The sequence below is a fragment of the Lagopus leucura genome, unplaced genomic scaffold (assembly GCF_019238085.1).
Source record: "Lagopus leucura isolate 7727_CA_CO unplaced genomic scaffold, USGS_WTPT01 Super-Scaffold_100008, whole genome shotgun sequence".
Lineage (NCBI taxonomy): Eukaryota > Metazoa > Chordata > Aves > Galliformes > Phasianidae > Lagopus > Lagopus leucura.
The window spans coordinates 31,646,524-31,670,808 of NW_024962265.1; the positions used below are offsets into that span (position 1 = coordinate 31,646,524).

General features: G+C 43.2%; 1 protein-coding gene across 1 annotated transcript in view; it reads right to left on the minus strand.

Moving 5' to 3' along the window:
• Positions 1-4,118: 4,118 nt before the first annotated feature.
• PPM1H (protein phosphatase, Mg2+/Mn2+ dependent 1H) overlaps positions 4,119-24,285 on the minus strand; it is a 130,866-nt gene continuing 110,699 nt past the window's right edge. The window contains exons 7-10 of the mRNA XM_042872876.1: positions 20,709-20,772; positions 18,826-18,933; positions 12,196-12,347; positions 4,119-6,444 (exon numbers count right to left, since the gene is read on the minus strand). Of these exons, the coding sequence (XP_042728810.1) occupies positions 6,297-6,444; positions 12,196-12,347; positions 18,826-18,933; positions 20,709-20,772 (472 nt within the window). The 3' untranslated portion in view covers positions 4,119-6,296. The remainder of the gene's footprint in view (positions 6,445-12,195; positions 12,348-18,825; positions 18,934-20,708; positions 20,773-24,285) is intronic.

Consider the following 24,285-nt stretch of genomic DNA (forward strand, 5'->3'; position numbering starts at 1 on the left):
AGCTTTATCTATTAAGAAAAAAAAAAAAAAAAAGGAAACAAGCTTTACTTGACCTATAACCTCAGATGATGTGGGGCCTAAGAGAAGCAAAGCAATAGTGTGATGTGGACCGTGCTCCGTTAGGCTCACCTGACACTGCTGGCACTGTCTTGCTTAGCTTACACTGAGAAGACAAAGTCATGCTGAAGAATATTTATGCTGTAATTTTAAACTTGGTCAGTGGCCTGACTGCAGCAATAAACTGTAGGGCTTATGGGAGAGTAAGGAAAACCAGAGTGAGTGCAGCAAATTGTTCATCTGTGCATGCTGCTGTGCTCAGAGAAGGCCAGGGGCAAACACAGCATACACGAGCAGCATAGAACTGTTCTCATTGTTTTTCTACTGAATTTGAAGTAAAATAAGAATGGGGACAACTAGTTGTGCTATGACACGACATTTGAAGACAGCAGTAAGCACCTGGCTCTATTCTTGCCAGCCCCATAGCTGGTTACTGCTGGGGTGTCAGGTCCTGTATCTGCAGTACCTACACTTGCCTCTTTGGTTACTGAACCAGCCACGACAACCTCTTTCAATATAATCAATGAATTCATCCTTGGTTTTACTCTAATATAAACTGAAAGGGGAATTTGAGACAGGAGTTCCTAAGAAACTGAGGAGGAGGAAAAGCATATTGCAGCTACACTGTGAATGCAAAATTTGCACCCAATTTTTCACACCACAGAGATGATGCCCAACCACTTTGCATAGCAATTTACTGAATCAGAACATAGCAGCTGGCAGCCTGAACAGTGAAGTCTTACAGAAGGACACAGCTCAGAGTTTTCCAGGAGCTCTTCCTGACCATCCTCTAAGCTACGACACCTCATGGGGACTCACTTTGCTGAATTAAGTGCGAGACTTCCCCTCAGCATCTCACTACGAGGAAGACATCGAGGCCCTGGAGCTTGTCTAGGGAAGGGCAGTGAAGCTGTGAAGGGTCTGGAACACAAGTCTTATGGGGAGTGGCTGAGGGAACTGGGATTGTTCAGTGTGGAGAAGAGGAGGCTCAGGGGAGACCTTACTGCGCTCTGTAATTGCCTGACAGAGGTGGTGATGAGGTGGGGCCAGACTTTTCCTGCGTAACTGGTGATAGGACAAAAGGGAATGACTTAAACTTGTGCCAGGGGAGCTTCAGGTTGGATATGAAGGAAAAGCTTTTCTCAGAGTGGCAACACATTGGCACAGGCTGCCCAAGGACGTGGTGGAGTTACTGTCCAGGGAAATATCAATAAATGTGTAGGTGTGACACTGAGGGACATGTGTCAGGGCTAGTGGGTGTGCTGGTGGGGGGTTGGTGGTTGGGCTCAATGTTCTCAGTGGTCTCTTCCAACCTTAACGATTCTATGATCCTACGATCCTTCACTGGTAAAACAGTGTTCTGCTGGTCTGTATTGCTCTATTAACACACAGAGACTAAGGTACTCTTCATGACGTAGTCAGAGTAATAATGGTTATAGATATAGATGTGTATATATATAATTTAAAATTTTATTTAAAATTTTGCGCATACACTTCTTCAGCATCCTCCTCTTTTTTTTTCATTGCACTGAAAAGTTTCAAAAAACACAAAATATATCCCTTTACCAAACATTTTTTGTTCTTAGGTTACAAAAAGATTAACATTTCACAGTCACAAAACATAAGAACATTGGTCCAAAACATCTTCCTCCAGCAGCTCTGCTGTTCTTCAAGACATACAGAACCTGGACAGTTTTACGGGTCTGCAAATAAGATGACTTGTCCAACGAGGGAAAGAAAAAAAAGTGGCAGCTATTAAAAAGCAAACCAAACCAAAATAAGATACCTATGAAACAACATCATCACCAGCAATAGTCAAAAAAAAAAAAGGAAAAAAAAAAGAAAAAATAATAATGAGGGTGGAGGTGGACAAGGGCATCGTCCTTCAAGTACATCACGGGTAGAAATACAGCAGCACAGTTACAGCATTGTTTGGTCGCTCTGTCTATGGCAGCCACATCACTGCATCTTCATCTCAGACACATGGAGGAAAACTATTTACACACCAAGAATGTTGGAAGGACAACAATTCCATATAGTCTGCAACTCATGTTTGATACAAGCGTTGAAATTGTTTGCACAAAATGTTTCAAAAAATAAAAGGAAGCGGAATGCTGAGGCAGGAAGGAACGCGGTGGATTTGCTTGGAGCATGTAGTGTTCTTTAAAACCTAAAAGCTCAAAGCCTTTTAAAGTGTAAAAAACATCAAGTGTAGTTCTTAGCTCTTCAAAACTATCCGGGAGGCACAGCATCTACCACACCTCACAGACCTCCCTGTTGTACTTCAACACAGAAGCAACTCCGACATGGAAATTCACTGCTGATAGCAAACCAGGACTGCTTCTCCTTTAGTTGTCAGCCCTGTCGCTCTTTCAGATTCCTTGTATTAAAACCAGTTTCTCTATCCAGCATGAGGACATTGAAAATTAGCCCTCTTAAACAACAGACTTCTGTGTTCATAAAGGAATCATCATTGCATTAATTTAGCAAGAGACAGTTGTGTGCCTCACTTTAGATGTGGCTGAAATTTCGAACTACTGTCTTCATCAAGTTAAGCAAAGATGACTTCAGGCTGTAGTGTGAGACAGAAAGCTGTGACACAGCTGTACTTCTCTCTGAAACAGTATTCACAGGAGAACGGCAGAAGCTGCTCCTTTTAATTTTCTAGAAATTGGACTGCATCAGGCACCAGAAGGCAGTGTTAACAGTACTGCCCACTGATGTGAACGACAAGAGCTTCCTTTCCTTGCTCTCGTCCAAGAAATGATAACCTACCAACACACTGGCATGGTGAGCACTACCTACTAAGATAGAGGTAACCAGGACTGAGGTTCCTTGCTGCTAATGCTGAAACAACACTAGGTTCTAACAGAACTTCTTCACTAGACAAAAAGCCACACTGCTGCCAGGATCAGGCAGTGACTAAGGTGATGTGCCCGGGATCTAAACTTTGGAGTTGGTGCAGCTCCTAACTGAAGGGCTGCATGGAGCAGTGGAGGAGCTGCAAGCCTGAATGGTGACATCCATCCCACGCCCAAGTGAAAGGTGTGCTGCGTACTGTGGGTCACAACTCCTCTCTGTCACCAGTGATTTCTAATGCTATGACTCCTCAAATAATGCATGTCATGAAGAGAATAGGAAATGCTTTGTTATCCTTGCTTCACACATGGTATCTCCCCAACTCATGGCTCCTGCTTCCTATTTGTATCGTGCCTTGGTGCGTGTATGTACCATGCCATGAAGCAGAGCACAGTGCAGGCATGTAAGAAGCCCCAAATGAAAGCGGACAGAAGTGAAAGCCCAGGCACCAAAGCAGTGAACCACAGATGTACCAGAGCCACTCACAGTAGGTACGCCTGTAAACGCGTAACAGATACTTTGTAAACAAGCAAAACAAAAAACATCACCGCACGGTTTCAGTCACATACAGCTGAGTAGGAAGCTTTTTATTACTCTTGAAAATGTTCAGTTGATGCTAATTGATATTAATTGTTGATGCTGCACCTCTGCCCTTTCCAGAAGGGCTCACAGCTGACACAGAGTGACCAGGGTGGGCACAACAGTTGCTGGGAAGCAGGCTGACTGATGGCAGTACCTCAGACGAACAACAGAGGCTGGAGGCTGATGCACAGGGCCGTATCACTGCCCGCCAGGTTTTGCTCTGACAACTTATCAGTGAGTTTGGTCTGCCCAGGTTGTTTCACTGCCCCACCACTCTCAGGGTGCATTTAAAAACACCTCTGAAAGAGGGTATTTCCATTGCCTTAAAATTTCACTTTTATATTTTGGCAAACTTTGCACTGGAAATTCCTTCAACCCCATTGTACTCAGTGGTTTCCTAATGACTGGTATGTTTGTTGACCCCATGACACTAAATAACAAAGACTAACAAAACATGGGCACAAAAATATTTGACTCGGGATTGAAGTTGGTCACAGCAAGCATCAGCTTCATTGCTGCTCGTGTGACTTCTGAGGAATTGCCATTAGTTTCCCCATTAAAGAAAGGACTACACAAATGCATTTGCAAAGAGACAACAGGAGTTACACAGAGCACAAAAAGCATGTTGACAAGTTTATTAGGCAAAACAATAGTAATAATTAAAAAAAAAAAAGCAAGAAAAAAAGAGCACAAAAAGATCTCTTGGTTGGACTTTGAAACATATGTAGGACCATGTGAAAAATACTCTAGACTTCAAACCTGCAAACCTCTTCACCCACGTGCACAAAGAAGAGGAAGGAAAGGGGGAAAAGCAAAAAGGAGCAAACAGATAAAGCATGGCAACACCTAATCAGATATATGACTGATACTGGAGCTCTAGAACATAAAACACCAGTGTCCTGCACTGCTTTATCACACGCAGGCACTGGGGAACGCATGGAACAGTTCTCAGACTAAAATCACTCAGTTGGACACATGTCTGAGCCATTATACACTCTGCATTGGCTCATCTCAATCTGAAACACCTACTGGGTCTAGAAATTAGAGAAAGGACATTTTAAATCCACTGAGAATGTTGCACACGTACTTTGGATGCAATCAAATAAAGCATCTGGGCTGCTATGCCAAACAGCACTGTACTTTGTTTATAAAGCACGTTATAAATTACAGAACTGGCAAGCTCTAGGCCACTCTTGTTCAGGAGTGCACATCTCCAGGAACACCAAGGACACAGTATCCTGCTCTTAGAGCCGGCAGTTTCTCCTTTAGAAAGGATAAAACACCTTTGAGATGCCTAATCATTGCTCCACAGTTAGCCCAGCTCCCTGTCTTCTGGCTATCCAAGAAGTAGCTTTTATGTACAAGTCAGATTAGCAGCTCCAAAAGAATGAGGTCTGGGACAACAGAGGCTGAATCTAACTTCCCGGCTGACACACCTCCTGTAAATGAGAACCTTTGGATTGATTTAATTTTTAATTGCCGCCAGTAAAGTGAAGAGCCATCTGCCCACAGAACAGGCAGCCAAGTCAAGCTGCGGATTTGCTCAGTAGTTACTCTCTTGGACTATTGCTTGTACTATGACAATGTCCTTGGATTTCCTTTATTTAAACTGACTTAGCACTGCTAAGAAAAAGCTGATGAAGCTAGCCATAACTATCACAGTGATCATCTGATCCTCAGCCAGAGTCCTCAACAACCAAGAGGATGTGAAGTTATTAACTGTCACCTTCTCGTCACCAAGTCAAGCAGGCAAAGGTATGCTGAACCCAGAAGTGAAATCATTCTTAAATAGATCACCACCTGAGTATCTTAGCCAGTAACCAGAACAATGCCATCACTTCAAGTAGAAATCCAGCTGAAAATACACTCAGGAGCTCAAATAAATGTAGAACTTTTCCTCAGTTGAGGTTCAGTGTGTTCAGGGATCCTTCCAACAGGACAAGGCAGACAGAACCATTCAAAGAATGAAAATCTCTGATCCCAAAGGAACCAGAACCTCCAGGTGAACATCACATAATGCAAGCTTCCTCGCTCTGGTATACACACAACAGGGAGTCTTGAAAATTATTCTTCATACCTGAACAGATCTCGTAATACAGGACTGTGACCTATTTCTCCTGGACAATTTTGTAGGTGGCTGTTCTAGCTGCAGTAAACAGGCATAGTCACACGAAAAACAATTTCAGTTTTCCTACTAAAATACAGGAATATAATCTACTGAAGAAGAGACCAGAGGGAAGAAATGGCGATGCAAAGGATTACATCAGTTTGCAGTTGTCCATAGGCAAGTCATGAAAGCAACTTTTTGAAAGAAGAAAACTCTTGAGTCTCATTTATATGTATAAAAGTATTTTTAAATGAGATGTGATCCAAGTCACTGCTCTGAATATTTCGGGTTAGACTTCAGGAGCCTCCTTGGCTTCTGATACTCACTTCTACTTTCACAACTGAAATGGCTCTTCCAAGCTACATGGCAAACTGAAAAAAAATAATTCTTACTTCAGGTCTTCACCTGGAGGGATGACAGAATCCACAATATGCTAGCAGCATTTTGATCTCATTCCCATTAAGCACCAAAACCTTTACTACAGGGGAGTTGTAATCTTAAGGGTTATCTGTAATCATACATAGTCTATGTGCAGAGCCCTGTCTTTCAGGCAGAAAAGTACCCCTCCAGCATTAGCTATGAATAGACTACATCAATTGGAGACGTCCTGGTCAGATCATCCAAAACACATCGTCTCTTACAGGTCCTTCCCCAAAAGATCCCCTTTCCATAACCACTCTCGAAGCTACTTTCACGACTGCTTGTTCCCGTGTATTAAAGGAATGACGTAGACAGAAATGTCGTCTCCAGAGCCCAGCCTGTCGTTGGATATTCGCCAGCCCCGGTCCTTCAGCACTCCCCGGGCTCGCATCACCAGGTCCTGCGCCGCCAGCGTGTACCTGGGGGAAGGCAGAAGACAGCTGGTACCATGCACTAGCCTTGTGAGGAAAGCCTGTGAGATGGACAGTTGTGAGGTACAAGGACAAGTCACTCAGCATTTGAGAAGCACGTAAATGTTAATGATCACCTTCCCACAAAGCAATCGTCTGTCATTCCCCAACAGCTTTTATCTCAGAATCTCAAGGTATTTCATAGCAATCGAATGTCAGAAGGTGACCAGTCATTTTGGGTGCTCAACTTCACCCGTTTTCAGAACATATTAAAACTCTTCCTTTAGCAAATTAAGTTTCTAGTTGTGTTTTGAAGAATCAAGGACACAAAATTACAGCACTCATTTACTGAGCTCTACATGCCTGTGGGCAGGAACACCTGAGGGTAAATACGGGCCTACTCACTTTGGACGGATGCTGTAATGAAGCAAGTGATTTGAAAACAAGCAGTGAGTCCTAATTCAGCAACCCTTCCAATCCCAACGCAGCACTGATCAGATACGTTCTCCCATATCCCTCTGCCTGCTGTTACTGGATCGACACATCTGTGTGCTGATTCAGAAGTTTCTGCTCAAAGAAATCTCATTATGGATGAACAACTATTCCAGTCAGTTCTCAGCCCAGCACCTGCCTGAGATGTTTCGAATTTGGCTGGGTGGAGTGCAGCTTTTCTATCGGTTCGCTAATAAACGATGATCAAACAGTTAAAGAGACTCACAAGGAAAACAAAACAACAGTTCAATATTGTGCCTGCCTGTATTTTATTTAAAGCTTAATTATCAGCCCCTAATAGGATGAGCGGCTCTCTATAAAGCCCTCTATAAAGCCCAGATAATCAGAAGAAAGGCACTTCTGCAATTCACAGAAAGCAGGAAGGACAAGAAAGGGTGGCATTTCAAGACCCCCTTTTCTAGGGAGGATCCTGGGCCAGAAGTGATCGGCCCAGATCTGCCTGAGGCACAGGACAGAACAGTATCTCCATTGATCAGAAGCAGTGGACAAAAAGAAAAAGGTGTGTATTAATTGAGTATTCAGGGATTGTTCCAATCCCAGAAAATTTCACCAAAGAATGAGTTATTAAATGTATCTGCTACCCAAAAAGACTTTATTTGCTCTCCTAGGTGAAAAATACCCAGTTTATTATGTTCTATTGCTACAATTTAGGTTCCTAAGCTTAAAAGTCTCCTTTGAATCAGGAACAGAGAGATTTATTTTCTCTACTAAGAAGTTATATTCACTGTAAATAAACCAACATTTCACTGCATAGAAGGTCTGATGTTAAGTCCAAATAACATTCTACAGAGGTTATTTCTAACGCACTACCTGCTCCCAGTGGTACAAACAAGAGTGGTAAACTTCCCAGGTCCTTCTAGCTTTGACAAGAGATTTACTTTTAGTGGTTGGAGAAGGGCTTGAGGGTCATTCTGCACCACTCAGGGCGCCAACTCGAACACATACAGTTGTGCACATGTGTGCATGCTCTCTGCAGGTTCCAAGATCATCCGCATCAAAGACCTTGAGATATAACAGCAGGAGGTGACAAGAACCAGTCATACTGTCCTAATAACAACAGAAAACTTTGTTTCCTAAGGGAAAAAAAACCCAAACATACTTGCATTCTTCAGTTCCCAAATCCCCAAATCAGATGCAGGGCTAAAGAATAGAAGGACTCCACATGGTAAGCGAGAAACTGAAGCGTTCATTCACAGCATGAATGCTAAAAGAATTTTGGCTAAGAACATCTTTTTCAAGGGCTTCTCAGCTACTGTCAGAACTTAAGAGAAGCAAAACACCCACCATCCTGGCAGAAAACTTTGCATTGCTTCTTTTCTAATTAACAAGAGCTCCCCACATCTAAAGAGTACAAAGGCATGCATTTTGCTCTTTATTGCATAATGATTTGCTGCTTAATGTTTGGATAGGGCAAGATTAAACCAGAAATCTCTCATAGGCAGACTGAAATACACAAGAAAAACAGCACACTGAAGCAGAGGAGAAGGAACAGGTGAAAGCAGCAGCGAGGTAACACATTCCTTTCCTAGCACAGAGCTGAATTGGAGCAATGCTGTTCAACTTGGCACTGAGATGGGGTGAGTTTCGTGTACCTGGAGATGAATAGCAGCAGCAGTCCATTATCGAGTGCTTTTATTCTCCAGCGCTGTGAACTTGGGATTCAGCTGTCAAGACAGCATTAGAGAACTGCTGAAGTAGTTTTAAAGTACCCACTTCCTCCTAATGAACAGCCTTGCTGGAACACAACTTCTGTGTTTTAAGAATATATATATATATTTTCTCCTGCTCAAGCTTTCAGTATTGATCAGTGAAAGTACTGCAGGAGAAATGGTGACAGCGGGGGCAACTTGCTACAGTTTGAGCAGCTTCTTATCCCCTCACACTCAGGAGGAGCAAAGCAGCTTCCCAGCACCCTCGTAAATCTCCACAAGGGTGAAGGAGAGTGTGAGAGGGGATGAAAAAAGATGGGAGGGAGGAGGAGAAGCAGCAGATTCCCTATGTCAGTGTGTAAGCAGGTGCAGCTTGAAGGAAATGGTCAACATTCACACTCTTCTTCATCTTCATACTTCTGCAGACAGATGTACGAAAAACACCTGTCACGTAATGCGTGTCATTACCCCTTCTCTTTGCTCAGGGTCCCCTTCATGCTCCTGTCTGAACTGAGCTAGCAAAGAAATCCAACTCAAGCTCAGCTTCTTCACTCCATCACAGAATTGCCCAGCCCTCACAGAGGAACCGCTCTCTCATCACGTCTGTTCTCATCACTCATTGCCCAGATCCCCTGGGGTTGTGTCTGCATGGCTGGCTGAAGACAGAACCAGCTTCACTCCCTCTGCACTTGGAGATGCCCAGGCACATGTTACATTTGACAGGATTCAAAGATGTTTTTCTGTGGGTAACAAACATTCATAGTTCTGACAGTAAATAGCAACAGGAAAGAGTCCCAGGGGCTTTCCCAAGGGCTATGAGCTCTTATCCATCAGGCTGTAAAACGACTCCTAATTCAAATGGGAGGGATGTTGCTCCCTCAAAGAGCTGATTACATAACCGATAAGTGCTCTGCAGCTCTAAAATCTTCCTATTTATTTATTTATTTTTTCCCAAGTATGCTGCTGTCAGGGAATAAGTAGGCTACTGGGTCAGATGGATGCAGGGTCCGCTCCAACAGGTAGGTTCTTCAGAACTCTGCAGAATTATGAAGCCTAGGGGGGCAACTCTCTTCCATTTTGACAAGTTTTCTACATCCCTAGGGATTGTACATTCCCAGCTGCTCACCTCATCACAGGCTCCAGATGCACTCATCACAGAACTTGACATTCTGTGGGATAACATTTCCTCTAAATGCAACACTGATAACACTGCAAACACAATTCTCCTGTCACTGACTAGTGAGAGGAATTAACACAACTCCATAGTCTGAGGTGCTATGCTATTGTAAAGTCATTAGTTATACCTTATTTGGACCACTGAAGTAATTACATAAAACCTCTCACATAGTACTTTAAACCCTTTAAATATTCTTTATAACCAAATAGCAATTCCACAAAGGTAATTTTCATAAATATCACTGTAAACTATATGAGGGACTGTTCTAATTACCTTTTGCAAGCTGGTATGAGAAATGTCTTGGTGCCACTATTTGTAAGCCTCTAAATGACCTGGCACAAAGTTACTGAAAAGAACAAATAAATTTTCAACTCAGGCGTCCATTCACAGATCTGTAGGTCAAACACTAATAAATGTGTTTGCTCTAACTCATAATACATCAGGCTCAATTCTAGAGTGCGTTACACTGCTACAAACAGGACTAATCTCCCACACTTACTGGGGCCAAATGAGCACAAACAAATCTACATCTAAGAAAATATTCTTCTTTTAGTCTCTGATTTCTCGATATTTTACTTATAACAGATGAGAGATCATTCACCCAGCAAGCAAAAAAGATTAAAAAAAGAATTCCTATTTCTACTGCAACAAAAGCATTGATTACCACCAGCGCTGGGAACACCGGAAGGAACAAGACCGACGCAGTGCACTCACACTGTATTCACAATGAACAGGTAGGACCAGGCCAGACGGTAGGATGAGCCAACCTTTCCCAATTACTCGATGAGAATGGAGACAGAGGCTTTACACTGTACCAGCTGTCTTTGCAGGAGGACAGCCAGGGTGCAGAACTCAAAGAAAAATCTCCCTACCACCCAGTTGATTGGGTGGGTCCCCTCCTACTGAAAAGCTTATCTGCAGAGCACAGTGCCAGGTGGAAGTGCCCCTCGCTAGCCATGCCTGATCTCTCTCAGATGGAGGACAGAAGAACTTTCATGCCTTGCTGAATTAGAGAAGCCCTTGGTTGTCGTTAGTGCCCCACCTCCTCTTCAGGGCAAGGAGGAAGGAAGGTCAAAGTACTGCAGTTGCAGCTTCAAGCTCGTCACCCATTCACCTGACAACTGAGTGCTTGCAGCAAAACATTATTTTGCATTCCACGCTTCTGAGTAAGTGTCCGGTAAGAACATACTGCTTGTGATTTGCTTTGGAGTGCCTGTCACTGTAAATCCCAAGTGGCTGCCAGGGTGTCTGTATCCACTCGTTGTCTTCCTTGTTTACTGATGGAGAACAGAGTTGACCTCATGAAAATGCCCGCTCAGAAAAATTAAAAACACAAAGCATTTTGTGACTGGTTTACCCTCAAGAGCTGCAACATCTGAACAACTGAAACTGGCACATTCATTCAAGTGAGTGAAACAGTCCTACATTTTCTCACTTGGCTGCTGAGATATCCCAGTGCTTATCTCCCAAACTCCGCTTTTTACAGGCCAACTGGGGTGATCTGAGGGCTCTCTTCCCACACTCTCAGCCCAATGAGAGGGCAGAAGACAACCATGGCCATCCAAACTTGCGTTCTGAAAGGCTTTTCCTTTTGGAACACTTTCTAGAGATGGATAAAGCTATTTCCCTTTCATCATTCTGTTTTAGAAGTGAAAGACTTCTGATCTCCAGCATGATGCTTTAGTTCACAGTGACAGACAGGCACAGGGAACTCAGCAGCAGACAGGCAGACCAACCCACTGTGGTGCTCTAGTTAGTGTTTGGGAAGATTTTGTTTGCTTGATGGTGTACTTCAAAGAGAGAAGCTGACCAAGTAAGAGGAGATAAACATGGGAAAATGAAAAGGATCATTCCGAAATAAACAGAATCCAGCAACTTGAATCAGAATCTAACTCTGCACCTATTTTGTCACCACACCTGTTTGGCAGCTGGCAGGCACTGAGCATCCACTATCGCAATGGTTTCAAAGGTCACAGTGTGACTTGCAATGCGTAGCACCCACACTGTGTTGTATTTATCCATACATCTAGAGGGAGAGAGATGCTGCTAAGGTCCAAGCAAGAAACAACTTCTTCAGTGTTAAAAGACTATCCAGGGGAGAGCCAGATGGAATCCTGTGACTGCTGGAGACCTGTTGTCATGTTCTTCTCTGTCTTCAACCTCCTATGGTTTCTACAGAATCTACTACAGCACAAAAAATGGATCTTGTGCCAAGATACCATGATCTCACAACTTTCCTCTGATGGCAGGCATTTCTGAGTTATAACAGAAAAAAACACACTTGCTATACAGACTCTCCCTGCTGTATAAAAGCATGCAAGTTTGCTGAATGTTACCCACATCATATGTTCTACACAAATATGTTACCAAAAAGCATTCTTAATTTCAGAGAAGCTGGAAAGCCAAGGGATGAACACAAACCTGTGGGGATCATCAGGGTCACAGTTTGGCAGGAAGTTAGTGACAGCTTCTGCCACTTCTTCATTTAACAGCACATCCCAGAGTCCATCTGTAGCTAGGATCAGAACATCGTCCGGCCCATGCTCATACTGCAGTAGGTCGTAGACTCTTACCTAAAACACACAAAAAAAACATTCATGAAGGAGGAAACTGCCAAATCTGTTTGTGAATTGTTGCTGAGCTGGCTCTGAGATAGGGGGTTGGCCAGGGCACTGAAATCCATCTCCTGCAGGCCAGCTCTCCAGCCTGCAGCTCCTCCCGGCCCAGCTCAGCCCTGAACTGACCCAGTCAGAACGGATACAAGTGTTGCTGAGCTGGGCTGCATGGCTCTGTGCTGCCAGCAGTGATCAAAGCCAGCCTGGTTCTGCATGCAGAGCTCTTCCCTCTTGCTGGCAGGGCTAGTCAAACGGAGGCTGAATAATTTATTTGATGAATTTTTGATATTTTCTAATAAAGTATTCAAAAATAATTGTTTTCATCATTTGTCCAGATCCATTTAACTCTGCCAAATAAATTGTACACGTTTGGAAACGTCTACACAGGAGAAGGCATCTCATTTGCCTCTCTAGACCCAAAGCATGCGCTGCACTTAGGAATTATGCCTGAGCAAGCAAACAGTTCCACAAAATGAACAGAAACTCTTTACCTGCTCAATTATGAGTATCTTAAAAGTGGGTAGAGACCCATTCTAGATTGGCACAGAAGTGAACCCCCAAGCGTATTCTCACAGTATTGTTTTCTTGCAATGCCTGCTGGCTTCACCACCGCAGCCAGGTCGACCATGGCTGTCAGCATGGCGTGAGGCCCAGCCTGCAGTGCCACCCACGGCCCTGTCCCTGAGAGATGGAGAAAGCTGGCAGCAAAGGCCGATGACCCAGAGACTGCTAGCCAAGCCCAAACATGTGCATACGTCATCGGGAGTGTTTTAAAGTGAGCCTTTTGGTGGACATAACTGTCCTTCCAGCACATGCTGCATTCCAGTGGACACACCAGCAGCCCCTGCAGATCCCAGGCACGACAGCCACCATGGAGAACTTTAACCACCACAGCAACAACACCAAATTGAAAGCAGCCTGGCAACCTTGGTGAGGCAGACAGGAGGAAAAGATCTGCATAGACCAGCCTTTACTGACTGCAACAAATGTGCTGGGACAAGCGCTTGGCACAGCCACCAGACACCGAGCTGTTTTGTTCTCCCTCCTGGTGCACTGTCTCCTCAGGAGCAGGAAATGCACATAAAATGCCTGGACCTTTTAATGTAATTATGATTTTAAGGGGCTGCAAGCAGCTCCGAGGAAACAATCATCTCGACCTCACTGCTAATCCTCACTTGTTCGCCTTTCACTCAAAAGCACAAGAAGGTCATTTGTAAAATGTAACCTCACTTCATTATCTAAGGTAGCGTCTGAGAAAGGACTTTGGAGAAGATTAAAGTTAAGGCAAGATACTCTCTTAATTAGAGCACATCGCCTTATTCAGATTGAGAGGGAATAGAGATCCTTATATGCAGCACAGAACTCCTTTCAGGTCTGCTACACAAAAGGCAGAAGTTGCCACTGCTCCCATCTCCCAGACTTCCGTTCTACTGTCAGAGCCCAGAGTTGCACCTGGAAAATTAGTGGGTACAGGGACAAGCTGGCCACCACGGTGACCAGAAGTGCTCTGCACACTCTGGTCAGCTCTCCTAGGTACAGGCAAGTATTTTGGATAGCATCACAGCTACAGCTCTGGCATTTGCTCAGCAGCAAGCATCTCATACAAAAAAGCTTCTAACACCGTCACTAGAAAAAATACACCCACCATGGTTCACCCACCCAGGCAAAGCATATGTTTAGCCACAAGAGCCTTTTCCTCAGCGCTGGTGTAGCACCACTCAAGGCCAACACCAGAAGGAGATTACTTTACCAAGAGTACATATTCTCCCCAAAAATCTGAAAACAACACAAAACCTCCACACCCCACAACAACTGTTCTTACAGATAATGAATGAGTTGAGTACAATTGAGTACAAGCTAGGATTTCCTAATGGTAAAAGCTCTGTGAACTGAGCACATCCAGAAAGGAGTGTCAGTGAGAAAAACGTAGAGCAAGGTGAGCAATAATGGATAGCAGGCTGGTACTTAGGAAAGCAGAATGCCAAGGTGACAGAAAACAATGTGGGTCGACTTCAGGCAAGATTCCTGCCTGTTGAAGGTTCAGGTTCAGCACTGCCACCAACTCCCTAGGATTCTCCCAATCCCTTTCAATTCAATCCAGCAAACATCCTTCTTTAACATCTGTGGAGCAACAGGACACCCAGTGAAGGCTTCCAGTATGGTCACCATACTTGTACTACCATCTGACTTGATGTGGAGCAGCTGACCCGTTAACTCATTCATTCTGGTCTAGTATTAAATGCGGAGGTTGGTGGCCCTGCCTGTGGTGGGGAGGTTAGAGCTTGATGATCCTTGAGGTACCTTCCAACACAGACCATTCTATGATTCTATGATTCTGTGATTCTATGATTTGACGTCAGCAATCAGAAAATAGGAAGCAATACCACGTTGACAGCACAAACACCCATGACATTAAGAGTTGGGTTACACTAGATGTTTCTTGACTGGTACTAACAGATCTCTGCTGAAATTTAGCATTGGATGCACACTACCAAGGCCCGCAGTCACCTATGACACCTTTCTGAACATGTATCAAGCAGTTTGCCACTTAATGCCTTTCCTCATTCTGGATATTTCTTTCCAATATTGCTCACCTACATGAAATCAGAAGCACTGAGAAAAATGCTCTAGGCAAGCAGTGAAAGAACAGGTGGGCAGGTTTTATATTCATATCTCAAACAGATCTACCCAGTGGACAAAACCTGCATTTGGCTCAGATCAAGGATGGCACCAGCTCTGCAAAGGCACTAAGACCTGCTTGCCAGCTTTGTTTCTAGGAGGCAGCCAATGTGAGTCCCTGTGGTGTGAAAACTATTCCCAGTGAACTGGCACAGGAGACTGCAGCCATCTGAGGTGCTCCCAAGCTGCCTGCCAGGCAGAATCCAAACCAAACAACAGTCCGCATTCAGTTGTCTGCACTGATCAACCCAGCCTCTGCAATAAATTAAACCCCTTCTTAATTGTATTGTCCCTTTTTATGTGCAGTGCTATCCAGAGCAGCTCCACTGGCAAATGACGAGATCTTTCAATACCACCCTCCAAGTAATTTATATGTAAATAATAAAAAGCGGGTCCCAACACTACTCCCTGCAGCACTCACCAATTAATCTCCTTTTAGCTTTTTACTGCCACCCTTTGTTTCCTGCCCTATAGCCAATTTCCAGTAGACTGTGCCAACTTTCCACTTAGTCTACAGCTTCATATCTTTTTATATTAATAACCTGTGATGCAGAACAGTCTCTCAAATGTTTTCTCTTTTTCAGAAATCAAAGTGCTCAGGCAAGATCATCTACTGCATTTTTATTTGTTTAATTCTCTAGTAGACATACCCCTGAAGGACTTGAAGCTACTAAAGCGTGATGTTTGCTTCCTTAAACCACCTTGACTCCCTTTGATCAAACAGTACTTCTCAAAGTCCTTGCCTTGCTCATTCCTTTAAATGCTGTAATTCCCCAAGATTTCTCCAGAAGGCAGATGTGAATCTAAAACAGTCTCCTCTGACATATTTGTGAAGTTGTCAGAAAGATTTCACTAACGCATTTGAGAAGGGAAAAATTCTCCTTGGTTACTCTCTTATCATTTGCTCTGCCGGGTGACGTTGGGTTCATCGCCAGCAAAGACCAAGTGCTTTTGTCAGAGCCACACTGCTTCCACTGAATAGCTGAGCTGAGCTGAGCTGCTGCTTGAAAATTTCAGGTTAAAATTCTGCTTCACAGCTGCAACAAGAAGGGCCTTGCTGAGCCTTAAAATGCGGAATTTCCTGCTGAAAGCTTTCAAATGAGCTGTTCCATTATGAAAAATAAATATTTAATTCCATGCCAGAGAGCCTCAGCCATGGCTTGCCTGCTTTGTGCTTCTCCAGTTCATTATAAAAGGCTCAATTCTCTAGAGCTCACCAACCTGCAGAAGTTCTCCATATCTGGTCTCAAAACAGCTGAGCCACTGAATCCTGATTACATTTGTCAGTCTTGGCTACATGACTTCTCCTCCCATAGCCTGGCACTCTATCAAAGTGTAAATTCACACCACTCCCAAATTACTTCTCTCTCTATTTTTGGATGTAGTCACAGGGATGCTTACCTTTCCTTCAGACAAATTTTGGTGGACATACCATACCAGAATTTTGTCACACAGCAGTAAAAAAAAAAAAATAAAAAATCACCTTTCCCCCAGATTTGGAAAGGACACTGTCATTACAGCACGGAAACAGAAGCCAGACTTGGATTCTCCCCATGTCACGACTCACTGTGTGCCTTCACTTCCTGTGCTTCCCCTTTTCTAGGTCTGGAAACCAGACATTGTGCTTCCCTACCTCTACAAAGAGGATTCAAAATGCAATGCTGCACTAAAGGCCAAATGTGACTGTCTGCCCGAGGCCACTGCACTTGCTTCCAAGTGCCAGGTTTCCCAGATGGCAGCATAAAGACTTTTCTTAGTGCTGGTTTCTGCACACGGTGTCCACATATAAACAGAAGAAGATGAAGAAAAACGTGAGGAGATGAAGTACTGGGGGCCTCTCTGGGAAGAGAAAGAAGAGATGGCAAAAAAAAAGAGGCTCAGTGGCAAGCAAGTCAGAGCATATGTTACTTCCTAATATAATTCAAGTTGTGTGGTTAGTTCTTTTTTCTTTCCTCCTTTCCTACGTCTCTAAATCAAGGTCACTGGTGCTCTGTCTTTACTCCTGCTGCCCTAGTAGATTTCTGCTGAATTTAGCTGAAAAGGGAACATGGAAACACAAACAATTTTGCTTCCCTTTAATAATGCAGTTAAGAGATCCTGAAACGTGGATAGCATAGGAACTGAATGCCACACTCCACAATTTGAACACGTGCACACACACACAGTACACACAAATTAGAAAAGCCCATGAGAGGCATTGGTTTATATGCACAGACAAATACAACAGCAGCAATTGGCAGAGATGATACTGCTGAGATGCTGCGCTGCAGCTATTACATACCCCAGAAACAGTGTGTCTCAGCATGCCAGGCAGAAAAATAAATAGGTAAAATTGCATCATTTCACTGGCGCTAAACAAAACCATCGAAGTGATGAGGGCAGAGCTGCTGCCTGCCTGACAGAGAACAGCAGCAGGTCCCAAGTGATGGACTCCACACACTTGAAGTGGGGAGAGGGAAGGGACTAGATTGATAGCAAGGAAAAGTGAAGAAGGGGCTGTCTCTGGACCTCCTCCTCTTACCCAGGACCAGAAAGTCTCAGCGTTTCTTTCTAATTTTCAAGTCTCAAAGATGTTATAAGCAAGGTCAAGTAAGTCATTTTCTTCCTTCCTGACAGTGTTGTGTCATTTGTGTATTTTCATTCTCTTGCATTACAGAACCACAGAGTTGCAGGGGCTGGAAGGGACCTCAAGAGATCATTGAGTCTGACTCCCCTGCTAAAGCAGCTACCCTACAGTAGGTCACAATGTGCTTTATTTATTGCTGTAGCAAGCAACAGATTCAAGGTCAGGTACTGGGTGTGGTTAAAACAACAGAAAGCCAGCTGACAATGGATGGCAATTGGGCTACAGCAGTAAAGCCTCCTCTTTTCAGGATGGCATGCCCTTGCTGAATATTTTATAGAGAATATGTCATCTGTTCTCTGATGTAGGAAGACAAATAAAACCACAGAGTAAAAATTTTGCATGTTTCTTCATGGGCAAAAAAAACATGCAACCTCCTTTAGAAGCCTGTATATCTTTCACTGCAAGGTCTATGGTGATTAAAAACTGGACTTGTTTGCAAGTCATGATGGAAACATTTAAAACTGATTCCCAAACAGGTAAGTTGCAAGTTCACTACCTCATCATAGTAAATATCACATAATCTCCTCCTTATGCTATCATCTGGGAATGCGCAGTGCCATGTATACCATTATTTGGGGTTTGCACAAAACCAGCAGAAAGGATTAAGCACAAGATGTGAAGAGGCAGCCAGATGGAAGCATAAAGCACTCTTCCAACATGCTTCTGGCATTTTCCTACTTAGCAGTTAGATTGGTACACTCTGCCTAAAGCAGCATGCACGCTACTGCGGAAGACATCCAATGCCCCCTTTTGGAGAAGGCAGGTTTATCTCTGCTTCTGAGAAGACATAATCCAGGAAAGGAAGTCAGAGCACATGAAAATGGGGAGAGATGGTCACAGTGAATGGTGAGGATATATGATAGCCAACGACAAGGGAAAGAATACGTCAATGCTCTGGCTGGGATAAGGATCAATTGGAGGAAGGCAAACAGCTGGGGAATTCGTAACATTCCTATTCCAAGGATGTTACTAACTTCAGGCGTCACCCCACAAACACCTTTGGGAAGTGCAGCATGTTACCAGGATTGAGCCGCAATCAGAACAGAGTCAGAGTTGGGAAGAACAAATAAGCACAGTAAGTACATTTGTTTCTCTCCCACAAATGAGGTCATTGAAGCTTGGCAGTTTTACCTCAGGAGATGAGGATAGGAAAGGTTTGATGTAGATATTGGAGTCGTGAACCTTCAGGTCGTGGTCTCCCAGTCCTCGAGTCACGCCAATTGTTGCCATAACCCGAGCCTAGAAATAAAGAGATGGGGTCAAAAGCTGTTACAAGCACTGTGCCAAGATGGAAAGAGACAACATTCCTACTTGACAGTTGGACTACATGATCTTAGAGGTCCTTTCCAATCTTAATGATTTTCTGATACTCTATAACTGCTGCAGTCAGGGATGAATTTCCCTTATTCTCCCAGGAGCTTAAGATTTAACATAGCTAATCAACTTCTAACATTCACACTCACAGTATCTCCATTTCTTATTTTGTATTTGTCCACATTTCAGTCTGCACATGTTCACCTTAGAATATGACCACCTGTGAGGTGTGAAACTATATAGAACCGATATGTGACAGTCACCTGGCTGTTCCATATCAGTCAGTGAGAGCACTCCTTCAGCAAATTATACTATTTGTACAAAGTAAGTAAGTACTGTAAAAAGGACAAAGAGCCTAATTACTCACTTAAGAAACCTGAGGCTCCCTCCTTTTGACATAGTGCCACACATTCTCTCTACCAAGGAAAAATGCCAAGGGCCAGCTGCTGAATACACAGAGCACAAGAACTGCAAGACCACACCGGCGATGGTGCCAATGGACTCTGTGGCTCTCTGCTATTACTTCAGTTCTAATGCTTTTTTCCTTAAACATCTTCCTCTTGAGACAATGACTGTTTCTCAAGAGGTGCCAGGCTCTTCTTGAGTAATGCTTCTCCAGGGACAGACCAGGCATTCTGTCTCATGGGGAACCTAGCTCTCTGCTACCTGCACCTCACTTCTGTCAAATTCTGGCTTTGCCACAGCAGCTTCTGAGCAGGAATGCTCACAGCAACAGTAACAGTGCGAGACTGACTCAAAATTATTTTGTCTCATTCACCCCTGGCTCCATAACGCAATAAGAGAGTAAATTAAAAAGATGTGAATGAAACATTTTGCAAATAATTATAAAACTAACCAAATTCAGAGATAAGCTGCAGGTCTGAACCTTCAAAACTCGGGCTAATTTTGAACAGCATGCATTTTTGCATTGAGATAAGAACCTAAAGCAGCTATAAAGAGGAGCACTATTTAGAAACACAGTGAGCATACCAATATCGGCAAACTGACACCACTGCGCCCTTGTATTGATCCAATTGCTGCATCCAGCTAAGCTTGCTGGGATCAGCACTAATGATCTCACTGTTCTTAATCAAGGAATTGGAAACAAATTTCATCCAAATGGAAGGGTTCACTTTTTCCTTTCAAGAAAAATTAACAGGAATCACATCAGAAAAATTCAAAGGTGAGTTCACATACAGCAGCAGAAGATGTGGTTAAGGGCTGTTATAATTCCTAAATCCTGCCGTGATCCCTTTTCTTCTTAATTAGGTTTTTTACATCTCAAAGCACTGTACATTGTTATTAAAGAACTCCCTGCTTTGTTTTCAGCAAACAAGAGCTATTTTGCTGTCTTCATCCAGACTAGTTATATCTTACAATCAAACCAGGATCATTTAAAGTCATTTACTGAACAGGTCTTACTGCAGCCTGGTTATTTACAATGGAACAAAAACTAAATCAAACTGAACAACAAATGACTATGCTTGCTACAGAACTGCTTTTTAATGTCGAGCTCTTCTTTTTCCTCCATCCTAGACACGCGACTGATTTATGACAGAACCAAGATATTCTCTCAAGCTGTCAAAGCGATAAAATAAAGAGATACTGAGTGGAAAACATTGGACTGCCATAGGCTAAGCTGAGTGGTAAACAGCACAGAATTCCTTCTTCTTTGCCCTGAGGAAAGCGCATGTGCCCACCTTCTTGCCTTCTCCATAGATAAGGGGAAACTTCAAGTCATCTTCCTCAATGGTTTTGTATGCCCTGTGGGGGGACAAACAACATTTATAAAGCTTGCACTCAATTAGTGACCCAGCGCCCTGAAACAAACAGCTGTGATTTCTTTATTGCTTTTCTTTTTTTTTTTTTTTCCTTTTGAATCATTATTTTTCTAGGGACTCTGTTTTTTATCCAAGATATACTTTCCTTTTCCTCTGGAAAGATTATTATTTTTTTTTTTTTAAATGAAGATTTATTCAATTTCTCCAAAGAAAAAGTGATCACAAAGAAGGACATAGTACACCAACCTGCTCCTCTTGCCTGCAAGGAGAAAGAGGTAGACTGGTACAGCATCCTTATCAGGTAAGATATTGTTGGCTATGGCAACAGCTATACCATAATACAGTGCCATTAGAAAATATTAGCCAACAAAAAGCCAAGAAATGACTAGATGCACACAGTTAACATGGAATGATGAGCAACAACTGTGTGCATACATGGTCACGGTGTGAAACAGCTCTCCAATAATGTTCTCACCTTCCAAGATTGCTTAAACCAAGCAGCATTCACACGCCGAAGAGTTTTAAAAGGCTATTTAGTGCTTATTTGACCTTGACTACAACATTCAAGGTTGCCAGAAATTTTATATTTTGCATCACTTTTCCAATGGACATGGGAAGTAAATGTTCATGCTCTGATTCTGCTTGCCATGTGCCTGTGCACTCTGCCTTTTACACATCCAGCTGTTGACACTGATGAGGTGAGAAGGTGAGCAATTTTGCCAGTGAGAAATAAATAAGATGGCTGTCACTCTCACAGCCACAGAGCCCCCTATTTTTTTGCGACACAAACTGGGGCCAAAGGGCTGAGCAGACTCTGTGATCAAGGTATGTCACCCCACAGCTTTCCATAGGGACATGCTTCCTTTTGCGCTACAAAATTGACCCTCCCCAGATTATTTCCTGCATGTTGTCCTTCCTCCATTCTATGCCTGCCTCAATCCTTGGAGTGATACCAAAACCATCATTGAAAGCACAAGTCAGCACTCCTCAATGAAGCAGAAGGGAGAGGACCACAGCAGGGCCCTGCCAGCCCCCATCAGCCCCTGCTGTGTGGCTCTGAAGCGGGGCTGGCTGCTTGAGCCTGAGGGAGATACATTCAATTTAAGCAATGTGACACAAATCGGCAGGAAATTAAAAATTAAGGGTGAGGTCCTAAACTGTAATTGAACTGCCCCCTGCTTCAATAAAGTATGGCATAGATCTGGGATCAATAGTGCTGTTTTACGTAGCTATGCATATTGCAGCAAACAAGCAAGCCTCGGACTTGAAGTAGCAGTGTAGATATTTAAGGCCCACCATTGGTTTTCTAGTAATCTCAGGTTTGGTCCTTTTTGGGATTTGGGCAGTAGGGTAGAAAAAAAACAAAAATAAACCAAAACTAAAAGAAGAAACAGCAGTGGAAGTCTCCACACCCACACTACAAGATATCACTAAACAGAACCAGGTAGGGTTTGCAAAACACAGTGGGCACTTCATGGGAAGCTCAGTAGTCAAGAATATCTTGGATACCTGGGCATCTCAAGTGATACTATGGAGAAAACATTTAAATAGCACAAATCAGTACTCATAGCCAGCATAATAAAATTTTACTGACATTCAAAACTTGGAATGGCATTTTCTTGGGAAGGATGAGTCAGTCAGTCATGGACTTTGCTCCTGTTCCTTTCTTTACATCCAGCAGGCAATAAATCAGAACTGTGCCTCACTCACCAACTTGGATATCCTGGTTTGAACAAAGAGGAAAATTTTACCACAGCTCTATTCACTGCCTGGCTGCTCACGAACACATCCCACAGCTTCCAGCTGGGCCTACAACGCTGGAAGCCTTGGGAAAACCTCCTTGAGAAGAAGTCAGAATCCTTCTCATTCCTTTGCACAGAAGCAGTTGTGCTCCAACACCAAGACAAATGGTGTGTCAGCTGAGTCCATACTAGTCATTGGAGTCAAATGACTAATGCAAACCACAAGCCCAGCAATTCCTGTTGGATTTTTAAGTTGCTAGACATATTTGTTACAAATAGCAAACATGAATAACTTGACATGACTTCAGTACTTGTAACCTCCCTTTTTAAAGGAATAAGAAAATTCATTCTTTACCTACAAGTAACATTATTTGCAAGATAACTAAAAATACTGAAGACTAAAGCTCCCACTCCACATTATCTTATAAGTAGCCAAAATAGGGACTGACTTTTCATACCACTTTCTCCTCTCTCTTTGATTTGCTTTTCAGCATCTCACACCAACTGTGGATTAGGAAGAAAGGGAAAAAGGAAAGAGAGGTGGAGGGAAAAAAATTATCATCTGAGCCAGTGTTCTTCAAAAGAATGGTCTCCATGACTGAGTCCATCAATTCTTAAGGACTCACCATAAAGACCATCTTTCACTGTGACAATAGTGCAAGGATGTTGGCTGAGGCTATGTTGCAAAGGCGGAAGCCTACTTGTTTCATAAAGAGATTAGGAAGGGCATCTGAGTGGCTTATGACCTCTTGAAGATATGACACTCAATTAGGGAAGACCCCTAGGCCAACAGTGATTTGTTTTGTGGTTTCTCACAGCAAATCACCTCTTGGACTCAGAACTTGGGTGTCAAGATTCATCTCACGCTTTTCTTTTTTCTGCATCAATTTTGCTATTGCCTGAAAAATTATCAGTCTTTGAGAAACAATGCATAAGAACGGTGACCGCAGCAGTAGAGCTGGCATGGATACACTGAAAAGCAATCTGAGACACTCAAGAAAAGCACCTAAGTCCTGCACTACTAGTGAATAAGAATTAATAATATATGAGCTTGTGGTTTCCTGCAAAAGAATGATGAAGGACAGCTTTTCAGCTAGCAGCTCTGCAACTGCGCAGGGAAGAAGGAAGGAAGGAAGCTATGAAGTTCCTGGTGATTTATGCCATGTGAAACCTCCTGTACTTTGTACATGTGTTTATTTCACACAAGCTATAACCCTCTGGACTATTTCACTTGACTTTATGCAGTAAAGTTGCATTTATACCTTCCTGTGCTCTTTAGAGAGTATGCTGTACATAAAGATATAATATGGCAATCAGTATATCAAACACAGACATATGGAGAACCTGAGGGGGTTGTTTGGCTTTTTTTAATACCAACGCAGCCTTGTTCAGACATCTTCATAATTCAGTCTATCTTGCTGTTTTAACAAACACAAATGCAGGGTTCCGATTCTCCTCACTCCTCATCTCCCTCATCTGCATCCCAGAAGGATTCAACAGCTACCAGGGCATGAGAAGACAGGTTATGAAGACAAGGCCACGCTACTGCTTGCTGCTCTGAGTTAGCCTAATCCTGTCAGTGCTTCTGCCACGTAAATCTCTACTTCTCCAAATGGAAAAACAGAGCAGTAAAGAGGGGGAAGGAAAAAAGGCAAGCTTTTGCCCAGCTAAATCTAGCTGCATTTCTTTCAGTTAACTTCATTTCTTCTTTTCATTTCAGAAGAATTATTAAATGGTGCTGCTGTCCAAAAAAA